Below are 16,185 nucleotides of genomic sequence, written 5' to 3' on the forward strand. Positions count from 1 at the left end.
TTACTGTGAATGTTTAGTCTCTGGTGTATGCTTTCATATGTTGTCACAAAATTGCGTAAATAATCTTGTTAACTGGTCTGAAAACTGATCAAACATAGTATGGACATTTCCATTCTGGCGCATTTCTGATCCTGTGTTAAGCGCTGTGGCAACTATCTAGCAGATAATTTTCTCCTATCCAGTTCCACAGCTAAAACCTGAGATGCCCTTTCAGACGTCGCCACAACTTCAATAGTTTCGCACTTTCAGTGGAAATCTCCCACGACAATTACGAATTTTTGCAATAATTTCTTGTGTAGTGGCACATCTTGGCCGACCACTAGGTGAATCATCCTAGTCTAAGCTGTCCTGACAAATTACAAAAAGCTTCATTCACTTTGCAACAGCTGAATATGAAGAAGCAGAGTCTCCCAGTGTGTTCTGAAAATCGGAACACATTTTCATTTCTTTCAGATCTTCCTCCACAAGTTTCCATTGCTTTCATATCTTCCTTTAGAAGGTACTTCATCAATGGTCGAATCTCATTGTTTTCATCTTCAAAAATCGCTGCATAGAAACAACACAGAGATATGCATCACAGATATCCATCAGATATGGTTGCTAGTTTTTGTAAAATAAAGGAGTGATTAATCAGTACTTGTTTCTAACAATATTTTCAAAACAAAAATATACAAAAGTTACATAGCCCTCTCATATATTTATAAGTGTGAACAAAATATTAATTGTGCAAAAGTGCAATTAAAAACTGCGAAAAAATTATATATTTATCATTTTCAGAGGTTAGTCAGATTGTTTGATTTTAATTGTATTCTACTGACTTCTGCAACTTTTAATAAATAAATGTCACTCTTTGCAAAACTTGACAACTCTGAACACACATGCTTTCATAATTCACTGTCACGTGTTAAACAGATTTAATCATGTCTGTGATTGGCTCTGAGCACTATGGGACTTAACATCTATGGTCATCACTCCTCTAGAACTTAGAACTACTTAAACCTAACTAACCTAAGGACATCACACAACACCCAGTCATCACGATGCAGAGAAACATGTCCGTGATTAAAATAGCAGTTCTACATCTTACAGTCAACATTGCAAACGCACATAAAACAAACAAAATCAATTACAGTTTTTCCATATTCAAGTAATAATAAGAAAACACATATATCTATTAGTGAAAAGGAAATAAATTGCAATTACTTCATAACATTATTACCAAACATAGCTTTGCTACAATGTCAACGTTATGAATAGTTAGTCTAAGAAAGCAAAATGAATGACAGAAAAAAAACTGAAAAATTACTTAAAATCTTTGGTGTATGGAAACCACATTGATGATGAGCAAGGCACTACAGGAATCAGTGCCTGCCAACTCATCCGTGATCTATCTGGACTTTTTAGAGACTGCGTGATACCTCAAGACGTCGGACAGGAGCATGCCTTACTATGAATGGACCTTATTTTAGGGGTGGCTCAAAAGTGCTGGTCGTACGTAAAAAGCAAGTAACATTAGCTCTACCGTTTCACAAAGTTTTTTCTCATTTGTTTACAGCATTCTGTGTGTTGTTCACAACAGCAAAAAGCTTACACTAGAAGAGATGTGTGTCACACTAGCGAAGACACAGTTCTAGCTCCTGAGTTCTAGCCCCTGAGCTCTTGTTAACTGGACATTTTTGTGCTCTTTTGATCCATGCTATCGCCTGTCAAAAACTGGAATACATATTTTCTTTAACACCATGGATGTGTCCCTGTAGCTGCGGAAACCTGGGTATGATGAGAACAACAAACATAGCTGTAACATTCGAAATGCCTTGCTACGAGGGTAGTTGGAGTAGATTCATGGAATTACCACCAGATGTCAGCGCTAGAGCAACGAGATTCCTGCGTAATAATAGGTCATCCTTTGAGTAACGATGTGATGAATCGGTGCTCTTCGTAGTAAGGTTAACAGAAACTTTGTTATAGAAGGATTCCTCCATTTTTCGCTCGAAGTTTCTTTTTCCGTTTACTTTTTTCCCAGAGTAATTATCTGTTTTTGTATTTGCATATTCAGAGTTATATATCTTCAACCATACCTTTTGGGAACTTCGCTGATTCAGGCATTTTAATACATCGTGCAGTGGACAAATTGACCTGAAGAACCATTCGCAACACAATAGACACCAAATTAAGTAAAAAATGTATCTCCAGGAGTTCAAATTAGCTATCGAGCTATTGTGTTAACTCATACAGTAAATAAGAGCGTGATAAAATGGCCAACAACCAGATGTGAATTTGGTTTAGTGTATCATGCAGTAAAACGTAGTCCAAGTTATTAAAGCCCAGACAGCATAAACAAACTTGTGGCCCAAATTTTTATCTATTCTGCAAATGCCTCCAAGCCTTGATGAGAATGTACTAAACCAGAAATGACTGAAGAATGTTCTTATATGGCAAACTGACGGAGTTCCGCTTCATCAGTACCCGAGCCACGTGTACCAAATACTTCCAAAATGGTAGAATTTTTCTTACGTATCACAATGCCTTTGAGAAAAGGATCTCTTCCTTCATGAAGAGTAAGCGATGTGACACGAACAGATGTTAAACAGATTTAATGTGAAGCACCTGCTCTGTTAATCACAGACATGATTAAATCTAATCACGTGACAGTGAAAGCAAAGAGCGATATCATGGGTAACAGCCGAGCGGCGGTACAAAATTCACTGCAACAGTGATCGGCAGGCACAGTCCACGAGCCCGCGTGTGTTGAACCACCGAGTTTTACTACGGACTGTGCCGATCACTGTTGCAGTGAATTTTGTACCGCCGCTCGGCTGTTACCCTTGATGTCGCTCTTTGCTTTCACTGTCACATCATTAAACAGATTTAATCATGTCTGTGATTAACAGATTAATTATTGCTACCATGTGAATGAATCTGCTTTGACGTGTATCGCATCGCGAGTGCTAAAGCTCAATAGAACTGTGTAATGTGTTTGTCATCTTAACGGACAACCGAGTGCTTTAACCCATGACTGTTACAGTGAACATAACTAAAGTTATGGATCAGGTATAAGAACGATTTTTCTGAGTTCTCCCGATCACGGTAGTCGTACCCAAACGTGACGAACACTTATACAGCGGTCTGAAATTATCACTAACTGTGTATAAAGTACTGAAACTGATGTGTGTATAATAAGTAATGGACGGCCACATACTAAACGTGTTGATTATCACCATAATTACGTTTATTCAGCCAGTGGTCTGTTAAACGCCACTGCGAAGGACTTCGCAGCCTAACCGAGAAGAGACTTCACCAGCATACTTTTCCGTGGAAATACGACAAACGGAATTGCTGTAATAACCTCGTCTGCAGCATCACAAGCTACCATTGTCATCTCGACACGGCGCTACGCTTCTCCAACAACGAATACATAAGCTGCACTGCCGTGCGCTCTCCCCAGTTAAAAACTAACAGAATTCAGCGGTTCAAACTGTAAATCGTTTGTTCCATTGTAAAATTATTTTCTTTCTTTATGGAACCACTATTGGTTAATAAGTATTTTCATTTACTTAAACTATCTTTCTTTTAAATTAACGCTGCAGCAGTTGTGTGTGCTATGTGCCTTTTGAGGGGATTGTTACAGACGCTTCCGCAGTGTTATCTTCAGAGTGAGTAGGCATACCTTTTATACTTGATAAGATCGCGAGCGGACATCGTCCGAAAGGGCGTCGACCAAGAGTGTTAAAGCTGCTTGTTTGCTATTGGTGTAAGCTTTGGTTCAATGATAAAATTAATATGACAGCTGCCAAACCACACAGGTTATGGTTACATCGTGCTCACATTTATGTTACTAAACTTTCACGAGTAATAACTTTCTGTTGGTTTACAGTGATACGTGGACACGTCTCTAGTCAAATCCTGCAGTGTTTACGAAGTTAGTAAAAGAATTATGTGTGATATACATAATTTAGTAACTAGGTGGAATCATGTAAACCGTGTTGTCGTGGGGCGAAATTATCAGACATCAACCCAGGTTATCAAAAAAAAAAAAAAAAAAAAAAAAAAAAAAAAAAAAAAAAAAAACTGCTATAAGCACACTGCCCATAATCTCGCGAAATACACCCATGAGAACCGTCTTCTCCACATATGTCGACCGTGTAGTGACCTGACAGTGGTATGTTAATTCTGTCTTGACCAATTTGTTAATATTAGGATCGAAGTGCGAAATCTGTTGGGATGTGACGTGTTTTGTTTCGTGTTTTCATTGCGTACACAAAATGACGATTGAAGAGGGGTGAACAGGTAGAGAGTTTCCATGCTTGGGGAAGTCATAAAGTGGTAGATAAAGATACAGGATCTGTATGGAAAATGTAGGAAAAGAATTAGTCATTAAATTGGAGCCAGGTGTCAGAAGAGGAGTAGATGGAAAGGGACGAGTAGAAGGTATGTTTTGATTGCTATTGGCGAAAATGGAGGAAGGGCGGTAAGAACTAAGTGGACAGATAGAAACTCTTAGCAAAAAGGTAGATGAATCACGAAAGAAAATACTAGACGATCCAGGTGAAACAATATATCAGACATTTAAAGAAGTTTAAAGTATAATGTTTACAGTACAAGATAAGTCAGAAAATATTAGAAATGAAAAGGTAGTATGCTTGGATAAATGCATTGACGCCCAAGCTGCTGAAGTAGAGTGACTGACCAAGTTTTCCAGGATGTAGTATGAAGAATGAGACAGAAGTGGAGAAAGTTAAAGAGATCACTTCTGAAAATGTGAATGAGGTAGATGATTTAAAATATTAAGACTTTATGAGAAAAAGAAGCAATACCGTTGAAGTGTTGGGAAAGAATTTGCCTTGTCAGAACAGGTCAGAACAATAGAGTAAAGGGTATCTTTAAGAGAATGATGGATATTGGTAAATGGCAACCTAACTGTTATATGAGTGCGTGGTGTGTGTTATTTCAGGCATGTCCAAAAGAACAGACGCCACGCGTTCATATGATTGATACGCCCAGCTGGGCAATGGATCCACTTTCTTCATTGCGGGTGCACAGATACGTGGGAATCTCAGAGTAGTGAAGATGAGATCAGTAGACATGGACAGCAAATAGGCGGAGCTCGGTGGGATTATGGATCGACTCAGGCGTGCCGAGATAGTCCGCGAAGCTGTGGTCACGCTGTGCCCCGGATGTCACCGTGGTTAATGCACCTATCTAGTAAGCAAGAGATCCCGAGTTCTAATCCAGGTCCAGTACACAATTTTACTCGTCACCGCCGATTATGCGGAATGTCCCATTGCAGCTGACAGCAGTGATACCCATCAATTTCCATAAAATCTAACTGTTGTGTGGAGGGTAATGGAAACTTTGGTAAAGACCACGAGTTGTGTATCCAGAAGGAATGGTTAAGAAGTGATCTGTTGTGACAAAGCACACCTTGGGGGTTCACCACTCTTTAGTGAATACGTGCAGTGGTGTGCATAGGGTCCCAAGCTGTTGTAGTGCTGTTTCTTTTTTTAGTTTTCTGCACTGCTTCCCACTCTTCTACAATCCTTTATATCTGTCAAAACAACTCTTCAGCTATCGAACTATCCGGAGCAAGGACTAAGCAGACGTAATTGTATGGCAAAATTCCCCTTACCTGATGCATAATTCGTGATGATGGTGATGAATAGGTAAATTAGTGACAGGTGGAAACAACAGGATTAGTTTGTGTGTTAATAGATTCATACAGGATATGTGGAAGTGCTGATAAATAAAACCACGAATCACAAGACTGATATAGTAGTGCGACAGTATTTCAATAGCTAAATTTGGTTTAGGTTTGTAATTTTAGTAGAAATAACAATAAATTGAGTATTTTGTTGCTGTGTAGGAACAATGACTGAAAATGAGAAGTAATTACTGAATAATAAGTATGTGGAGGAGAGTAGCTGAGAACTGTGATTGTCTTGCTGCAAAGTATGAATAGGAGAGTAGTAAGTGATTCCTGGATGAAACCATGAATTCTGGTGGACAGTCATAAGGGAAATTTTAGATAATTGTTAAAATAAAAAAGGAGTAAAACAGAATAGTTAATGCTGATACAGTTAATTTGAGGTGTGAAAGGATAGTAGGAATGTGGGCTGAAGAGGAATAGAGGAAAGGGAGGAAGGAGGAGAGGTAAGGAATGTTTTTAGGGCCTTGCCATAATGCAGTAAAAAAGTAGATTAAATATGAAACATGTTGTGTGGTGTCGACAAACTATGTGGAAAGCGATTATCAAAAATGGTTCAAATGGCTCTGAGCGCTATGAGACTTAACATCTATGGTCATCATTCCCCTAGAACTTAGAACTACTTAAACCTAACTAACCTATGGACATCACACAACATCCAGCCATCACGAGGCAGAGAAAATGTCTGACCCCGCCGGGAATCGAACCCGGGAAAGCGATTATCGATTTACTGTTTTGAATCGTGTGAAACTGAAAAACAGATAGTTAAAATGTAACATGAAAAGTGTACACAGCAATAATAATAAAAAGTAACATAATAATAGACTGAGCATCTCAATAAGACAATGTTTCGTAACGTTGCCCGCAAACAGACATTCGCCCTCTGTGTCCAGAGGAAATAAGTTTGAGGTCGAGAGATTAATTTTCCTTCTAAGGACAAACAATGTGAATATGATGAATGTGGTGGTTAACGAATATAGCACTTGTGATCCAGATGGTGCAGCTATTTCCAATATTAGTGATCTAATTGAGGAAGGTATTCATTGATGAGCTCTTGTATATAAGATTTTGTAGAATACTGGATTCAAATTTTGATTTGGTAATGGAAGAAAAGTAATCAAGAACGACAAAGTTTCATTAACCGAAGGAGATGTTTAAAAGGTAATTTTTCTTGTACAAAGGATCGTGTAGGTTGTTGGACTTCAATTTTGATTTTGTGGTACAGGGTGACAATTACTGAACTACATTGAAGCGCCGAAGGAACTGGTATAGGCATGCGTAAACAGGCAGAATTCGCCGCTGCGGTCGGAAAAACCTATGAAAGCCAAGCTTTTGGCGCAGTCGTCATTAGGGTTTGAGTGAGTTTGAACGTGGTGTTATAGTCGGCGCAGGAGCGATGGGACACAGCATCTCCGAGGTAGCGATGAAGTGGTGATTTTCCACTACGACCATCCCCGGCATCGCTGCTGCCGGAAAAAGATCCTGCAAGAACGGGACCAACGACGACAAACGAGAATCGTTCAACATGACTGAAGTGGAACTCTTCCGCAAATTGTTGCAGATTTCAGTGCTGGGCCGTCAACAAATGTCAGCGTGCTAACCACTCAACGAAACATTATCTATATTCGTGTACCCTTTATGACTGCATGACCAATCTTTACGGCTCGCCTGGGCCCGTTAACACCGACAGTGGATTGTTGAGGACTGGAAACATGTTGCCTGGTCGGACGAGTCTCGTTTCAGATTACATCGAGCGGATGGACGTGTACGGGAATGGAGACAACCACAGGAATACATAGACCCTGCATGTCAGCAGGGAACTGTTCAAGTTGGTAGAGGCTCTGTAATGGTGTGGGGCATGTGCAGCTGGAGTGACATTGGACCTCTGATACGATTACATACCACTGCCAGATCACACGTACGTCAGCATCCTGCCTGATCACCTGCGTCCGTTGATGACCAGTGTGCATTCCGGCGGACTTGGTCAATTCCAACAGGACAATGCGGCACCTCACACATTCAGAATCGCTGCAGAGTATTGAGTATATCTGGGATGCCTTGCAACGTGCTGTTCAAAAGCAATGACCACCACGTCCTACTCTTACAGATTTATGGACAACCCTGCAGGACTCGTGGCGTCAATTCCCCTGCAGAACTACTTCGGACAGTCGAATCCACGGCACGTTGTGTTGTGGCACTTCAGCGTGCTCGCGGGGGGTCTACACTATATTATGCAGGTGTACCAGTTTGTTTTGCTCTGCAGTGTATATGAAATCGTAGCTTGTGAGCGGTTTGCGTTAGGACATTCAAATTGCACTGTTTCACGTGGGGCATGATGTGACTTAGTATGCGTGTGCATGGTTTGGTAAAGTGACGAAGCCCTCTTTCATTTGGATGAGTTCATCAATAAGCAAAGTTGACACATTTGAGGGACTCAGAATCCGCATTTCACGATCGAAAAGTCTCTTCACCCTTAACAGGTGACACTGTGGTGTGCAATGTCCTGTCACGGAATAATCTGTGCCACATTCCTTGGTAACACGGTAACTACCGATAGGTACGTGAAGGTTTTGGAAGATTATGTCATCCCCAGTGACCCTGATTTCGACAATATGTGGTTCATGTAAGACGGAGATCGACCCTATCGGAGGAGGAGAGTGATATCCTGGAGGAGCACTTTGGGAACCGCATTCTGGCTCTGTGGTCCCAGAGGCCACTGGCATGGGCCTAGATTGGCCACCGTATTCTCCGGATCTGAACACCTGCGGCTCATTTTTGTGGGTGTATATTAGAGACAAGGTGTGCAGCAATAAACCCGAAACCATTGCTGAGCTGAAAACAGCCAGTCAGGGGGTCATCGACAGCATCGATGTTCCAATATTTCAGCGGATCCTGCAGAATTTTGCTATTCGTCTGCTCCACATCATCGCCAATGATTGGTGGAGTATGGAAAATGTCACAACCTACATCTAAATATCTGTAGCGACGTTTACTTGTTGAATAAAGCGTCTGTACACCGTAGTCTGTAACTAATTTACGTTTTTTTCGTGTAGTTCACTAACTGTCACTCTGTAAAAGTACAGGTTGATATATGATGTAAGATGTGTGATAAGATGAGGGGATTATTATTTGATACTTTTAGGGATTACATAGTCTAGCGCAAACTGACAAGTAAAAGCACATACGGATCACTTGGATGTCAGGCTTCTATTCACGACTGAAGTTAAGGCCAAGCTTTTCCTGAAGTACTGTGTGACCCATAAACGTTCCAGAGACAAAGGTATCGGAAGATCGTATGCTCCCAGATCGCTGTGAGCTTAGACTGAAAATCACACTGAATTAAGTTCCTTTTCAGATTTAGATCGCAAGTTGGGAGATCTAAGTCTTGCTGCAAGAAATGGAGTGTTCGTTCTAGAGTACTTCTTTGTGACTGTGAACACCCAACCATAGCTCAAGGGTTAAACTGGTCTTTATTGCCTCTACAGATCTCCATGGAAGACAAACGGTGGCAACATCGCTTTACACTAGTGTTAAGTGTTTGATGAATTGTTCTTCCTTTCGCAATCTTAAAGTTTGTTTTCAAAGTAGCCATTCCGCTTTTTTTTATGCATTTCTAGTATTTTCTCATGTGCTATGTTTTATGTCAGTTACGTTAAACAAATTATGCAATGTATACAGATATTCAAACAAGTAAGAAACAATAAAGGTATTCGCTAACTATTCTATTTTGTTTTCTTTTCGTCTGTATATCCTCTAGCCTGTAATTTATAAACGCAGTGTTAGACATCGCCGAAAGGAGTACTGATCCGGAATTCCAATCAACTTAGTGCATCTTACTTGCTGTGTTTCACGGAATGACACTTGCTACGTTCCCGAAACGCTATCATCTTCAACCTGTGGAGCTTAGAAATGATCACGGTTACTGCTGCTTGGAATACTTGCTGGAATGAAATTACTGCTTATGCGTTTTAGAGACGTGACTGTCGCATTAACCGCGTTTTCTTGTATTTTATTTCTAATATGAAATCGTCGGAAAAATATATTTGCTGTGATGGGAATCTCTCATTGCATGATTGATTACCAAAGCTGTGTAGGGCTGACTCAAGCAATGGATCATTTTACATCTGCCTCTTTCGATGTGCTTTGATGGATGACTGTGAAACCAGGCCCACACGAAGGATTTTCGAGGATCTCAGTTCGACATTCGGCGATCACTCTGCCTGTGTGTGAACGATTTATGGCTTAGCATTCACCAGTGTCCCCACGACGTCTTATCGTGTCACACGTGGCTACATTTCTCTAGATAACTTTCTCCACGGCATTACAAACACACATATGTTCCTTGCGTATAGCGCCTTCACACACTTATATTAATGTACCTCGCTGCTTGGGTACCGTAGACTGCAAAACCTCGCTGTGAGATGTACGCGAAAGCGACCAAAATTGTGAAAAATTTATTTATTCGTTCTTCATTTACTACATCACATTGAAATTTCAATTCCTGAATAAAACGTTCCAATACACTAATTAACAAAAGTGTGCACGAGGCCATGTTCCTTTGTTGTTCCGTATTTCCTCATATTATTTGTTCCTACGGTGTTTTCTTTCAGTTTTATGCAGTCACAATGTGGGGAATATTTCCGTGTTTAGCAGATCCAAACCTAAGTGTGTGCATGGAAAAACTCAGAATCCGAATGAAACTTAGAAATCTTTGATAAGAAAACTATGACCCAAGACTTTTTGCCGGCCGGAGTGGCCGAGCGGTTCTTGGCGCTTCAGTCTGGAACCGCGCGACCGCTACGGTCGCACGTTCCAATCCTGCCTCGGGCATGGATGTGTGTGTGTTGTCCGTAGGTTAGTTAGGTTTAAGTAGTTCTAATTTCTAGGGGACTGATGACCTCAGATGTTAAGTCCCATAGTGCTCAGAGCCATTTGAACCATTTTAGCCAAGACTTATTTTACACAACAACTGCTGATGAAGTTGCAGCGTATTATGCTTGGACTCTATAGAGGCTACGATCTAGGATTTGAGCCAGGAGATTTCACACTTCGATATTGAAGAAAATCGATAACAGAAGAATTCTAGCAGCTGCCATTGTTACTTACTTTGAAAATCCGGTGAATTTAAGAGGATAAGCAAAGAGAATACTGGTTGAGGAACAAGAGGAGAATGCATGTGCTTTGCACTAGTTCACCCAGGTAAGGTAAGACCTAATACAAACAAACACTGTAAGATCTCTGATTCCGGTTTACCGTAACTTACACTTTGGCAACTTTATATACCTTATCCTCGTAAACTACCGAAATTATAATCCTTAAATTTGGCAAGGGATTAGTCAAAACTACAGTGAAACATTCTGTGGAAGGAATTCTCATTTACAACAGTAGCAAGACATTTATGTAAGAGAAAAGCCCTAAGATTTGCTGAAGTTATTTTTCACAGAAATTTGGGGAGCTGAAAGTTTCTAGCAAACTAAGATATGACTATTATGTCCCACAGATATTCCTAACAATAATATATAAAACTTTGTACAAATATAATTTCATTGTGGCATTAAAAAAAATTGTGCTTACCTTGCTGAAAAATTTCAGTTGTTTATAATTAAAAATTTAAATAAGCACGAAACGTATTTGTGTATCGATATAACATTCCTTAACGACTGTACCAAATTTAGTTATATTGCCTTGAAAACTTTGGACTTTGAAACAGTTATGACGTATTGCAACTTCGAGTACGTCCATTCTTAACCTTGCAACCCTGTCGTCTTTAATGGGAATATAAGGTGATGCACTTTGAGATTTGGAATTTTGGGTGCTTTGACGAATGATAACCGTTTGTGAAACTAAACGTGATAATTTACTTTCTATCTTCAGAATAACATTCTTATAAAAAATGCATACACTGCGTCTAATACAGTCTAGGTCACATCTGCCGGTTGTAGTTTAGTTTTGGGTCAATCGCGATTATCTCACGATACGGTTTTAAAGCTACGTTTGCATGGTAGTGGGCTAAAAAACGTTTTCCCTGTACTGCACTGTGCTCTTTTGGGGCGAATTTAACTGTGATGCGAACTGGACAGTGACTCGAGTCGACATTTGCACCTCTGCGGGTTAGAACACCGCGAACTATTTTCTGAGAACAGTGTGTGAAAGCGACGTGAGAGATCTGGTTGGATACCCCAGGTCAACTGTTTTTGAGAATGTTCCCTTGAGATCGATATGAATTTAAAATTGTTTGGCCGACACACCGCAATGAATGTGGCCTCATTCCTGTTGCTTAATTTGTACTCGTATGTTGGGAAACTGCTAACAGTTTTTTTGGTACACTTTATCTCTGCCAAGTAATGCCATGACATAGCCCAGTATGACTTTTATATTGTATACGTGACAATACAATACCTTTTTGTGTGGATTTTTTCCTATAAAGTTTTTGCTACTTGTGGTTTATTTGTTGCAATGGCATATTTAATTTTTTGTGTGCAGTATATCAATATAGATCAATTAAATATTATATTCGAAGTGTCAGTTCTGTCAATGGCACAGGATGATTTCTGTATGGCTGAGTTTTGATGTCCCCGTCAACACTATCTGGTAAGGTTTACATACTGCACAGCATACTGTAACTGATGACGGACAAGAGGGGTGTTGGAAAACTCTTACTTAGACTTATTGCACCTTCAAACTGTTCTTCCAATCATCACAATATCTGCTGTTCGTCTTCATTATTTTGTATGTGGTGGCTGTAATTTCAGTTGCTCGTAATTGCAAGGCCTAGGTATTTACGTGAAACTTCTAGCCTTAAAATTTTATTATTTATTGGGTAACTGAAATTTAATGTAATTTTTAGTATTGATTAAAACTTTATATCTTTCAGGTTCAATTGCCACTTCTCTCACTATAGAGGTATCTTGTCTAGTTCAGTTTTTAATTCGTTTTCACTTTCTGCTGAGGTTACTAGGCGGTAGAGTCACAAAAAAAAAATGGTTAAAATGGCTCTGAGCACTGTGGGACTTGACTTCTGAGGTCATCAGTCCCCTTGAATTTAGAACTACTTAAACCTAACTAATCTAAGGGCATCACACACATCAATGCCCGAGGCAGGATTCGAACCGTCGACCGTAGCGGTCGCGCGGTTCCAGACTGTATCGCCTAGAACTGTTCGGCCACTTCGGCCGGCGGTAGAGACACACAATCAACTGAAAACAGTAAAAGTGGACTGGTCAGGTTGTCTCGTGAAGCGCATGTATAGATTAAGAAATGCAGAAGGCCTACAGCCTTTCGCTGGGAAACGTCAGATTGAACTTTGGTTTCACTAAGCGACTTCCCGTTAGTCACTATGACTTGTGACCCTTTTGACAGGAAATCACGAATCCAATCGCACAAAGACGATGATAACCCATCGGACCGGGACAGCAAAAGTCGGACATACTGGAAGGTTGCGCATGGCGTATAGATATAGGCCAAGTTTGGCTGCAGGGAATAGAGAAACTACGTGTGCGCGCGAGCGAGCGAGCGAGAGAGAACCTTAGACAGCACAGTATGTCGTTATAATGTTTACGTTAGTCAGCTGATCAGCGGCAGCATCTAGTTCTGGAGTACGGAAAAATTTATACGGCTCTTAATTCCAGCATTTTCTACAAGGTTTCTTTACTACAATGGTGAAACTTTCTTCATTGTTTGGTTGCTTCAAACATATGAAAGAGGACGTAATATTTCGCTTCACCGGTAAAATACTAAAATTACATGAGCGAAGAGGATTTGGGGACAATACATCATGTAATAGCTAATTGAATGCAGAACTATCATCAGTAACCAATGTTTTCCAGTATATTATTATGTTTCCCACCTTAACATTGTTTCGGTACATGCGGAAAATTAAGCAAAAATCATAGAAGACACACTTAATTTGTGTAAAAACAGGGATTTTGGATAGAAGTAGATGTAATTTCATGCAGAATCATGATAAAATGTTTCACATGTATTAGCGACGAATCGTCAGGGGACTTCATGCGTTCTGCCATAATCAATGAGAAACTACAAAAGCAATCCTGCTGGCCGAACATCAATAACTGAAGATAATGATAACGATTGAAAATATCGGATCAGTTGTAAAGGTATTTTTATTTATTTTTCAGTGTTTCGACCACGACCCGTTTCGGGATACCACATGCCATCATCAGGTGTGATAATTTTGTGCTGTGACCCCGAGCGCCGCGATAGAGAGTATATGACGCGGCGTAGCTCCATTGAGTGCAGAGCAATCACGCATGTTGAAGGGTGTATAACAGCCCGAACTCAGTCGTTGTCTAAGTGCTCAAATATAAATAAAAAGAGCTTGAAACTGTAGCGGTATTTTCGAACTTCTCTGAAATTTCCAGAATGAGATTTTCACTCTGCAGCGGAGTGTGCGCTGATATGAAGCTTCCTGGCAGATTAAAACTGTGTGCCGGACGGAGACTCTAACTCGGACCTTTGCCTTAGGTACACAATTTTAATATGCCAGGAAGTTTCATATCAGCGCACACTTCGCTGCAGAGTGAAAATCTCATTCTGGAAACATCCCCCAGGCTGTGGCTAAGCCATGTCTCCGCAATATCCTTTCTTTCCCGAGTGCTACTTCAGCAAGGTTCGCAGGAGAGCTTCTGTAAAGTTTGGAAGGTAGGAGACGAGATTCTGACAGAAGTAAAGCTGTGAGGACGCGGGGTGAGTCGTGATTGGGTAGCTCAGTTGGTAGAGCACATGCCCGCGTAAGGCAAAGGTCCCGAGTTTGAGTCTCGGTCCGCCACACACTTTTAATCTGACAGTAAGTTTCGTATCAGCGCACACTCCACTGCAGAGTGAAAATCTCATTCTGGAAACATCCCCCAGGCTGTGGCTAAGCCATGTCTCGGCAATATAGTTTCTTTCAGGAGTGCTAGTTCTGTAAGGTTCGCAGGAGAGCTTCTGTAAAGTTTGGAAGGTAGGAGACGAACGAGATACTGGCAGAACTAAAGCTGTGAGGACGGGGTATGAGTCGTAGTTGGGTAGGTTAGTTGATAGAGCACATGCTCGCGTAAGGCAAAAGTCCAGAGTTCGAGTCTCGATCCAGCACACAGTTTTAATCTGCCAGGAAGTTTCTCTGAAATTTGATTCTGTCGTTTGTAAAAAATAATGAACTACCAACAATATGTTTCAAACTGTTTGTTGCCTTTGCAGGTGGCCAAATATAAAAAGGAAACCCATCACATTAACGCTGAAAATGTCTGAAAAATTTGGCGAATTGCATTGCTGTGTGTGTAGTAGTGTTGCAAGAAGTTGTTAATTACTGTAATAATTGAATGCTGTCAGCTATAATGAGAAAAACTGAACCGACTGCTCGCCTTCTCCCTTTGTCACGTGACATGATGCTTCGAGCCTAAACACGACAGAGAGGGAGGCGGGGGTGGTTGAGCGTGGCCTTTACAGGGTGTCCCAGGAGCAATAGTCGGTATCCACGGATGACAGGAACGATCATTACAAGCGAAAAGAAGTCTGGCAAGCATGGGCTCCAAAATGTATACTTTAAGAGCCTTCACCACTTGTTCATGTTCGATACAGTTGTCTTAGTTCTGCAGGTATGCATTTTAGGGCCCACGGTTACGAGACATTTTTTGCTCTGAATGTACTTCAAGATACGTCCTCGAATACCGGTCATTCCTGCTGGAACACGCGTGTACGTAGTTTGAGGAGCGGACTCACCGCGGCTGTGCACAGGTGTCTGCGGAGGTCCACGGCCTGCAGAGGCCCGCCGCCGCGCCGGCGCCGCTGGGTGTGGTCTGAGTCTGCTGCCGCGGCCATGTCTGCTGGCGGACTGAGCGCCGCGGAGGAGCGCCGCCGCAGATATGAGGCGCCGCTGGGGCCCCAGGGTCCTCCGCGTCCGCCCACGCACAGTGGCCGCCATAAGCTGGCCGCTGGCCGCCACCCGACACCTGCTCCGCCGCCGCCTAACGAGAGCTCCCCGGGCCCCCACCGCCAGCCAGCCCGTCTGCCGGCCGATACGCGCGTACTTGTTCGTTAGGGGTTCAGGGACTGAGCAGCGAAGTCATCGGCCCCCCGTTCAACAGACGCAGGAGTGGAACTCAGTGCAAAGGCAGGGTCCCACGACGTTGTACCACAACGCCTGCAGCATACATTTATTGGATTGGCTACTGAAGTAGTAGATACTGAGAGGCACCCACATGCCTTGATCATACTGTGGCATCAAGCAGTCAGGCCTGCAAGATGAGTGGTCTGCCAAGCGAGTGGATTTATTCTCATTTATCGCAAAACATCAATGACTGATTGTGAGCTATAGTACCCACAATTAAGCCTCAAATTATTCTCCTGTTTGAATATTACGCAACGGAAACGGATAACGCACATCTGACTATTAAGGGGAGCCGGAGCTGCCTATGCTGCCCATGTTAAAATCACTAAGTTTGAGGAACATTTATGAATAAACTACCAAATAGAAAAATTTGAAATTT

General features: G+C 41.5%; 1 protein-coding gene across 1 annotated transcript in view; it reads right to left on the reverse strand.

Annotated features, from left to right (window-relative positions):
* Nucleotides 1–15,651, reverse strand: part of LOC126272338 (venom dipeptidyl peptidase 4-like) — a 281,131-nt gene extending 265,480 nt beyond the window's left edge. The window contains exon 1 of the mRNA XM_049975126.1: nucleotides 15,419–15,651. Coding sequence (XP_049831083.1) covers nucleotides 15,419–15,517 — 99 coding nt within the window. The 5' untranslated portion in view covers nucleotides 15,518–15,651. The remainder of the gene's footprint in view (nucleotides 1–15,418) is intronic.
* Between the last annotated feature and the right edge of the window lie 534 nt (nucleotides 15,652–16,185).

This window comes from Schistocerca gregaria, chromosome 5 (genome assembly GCF_023897955.1).
Source record: "Schistocerca gregaria isolate iqSchGreg1 chromosome 5, iqSchGreg1.2, whole genome shotgun sequence".
In the NCBI taxonomy this organism is placed as follows: domain Eukaryota; kingdom Metazoa; phylum Arthropoda; class Insecta; order Orthoptera; family Acrididae; genus Schistocerca; species Schistocerca gregaria.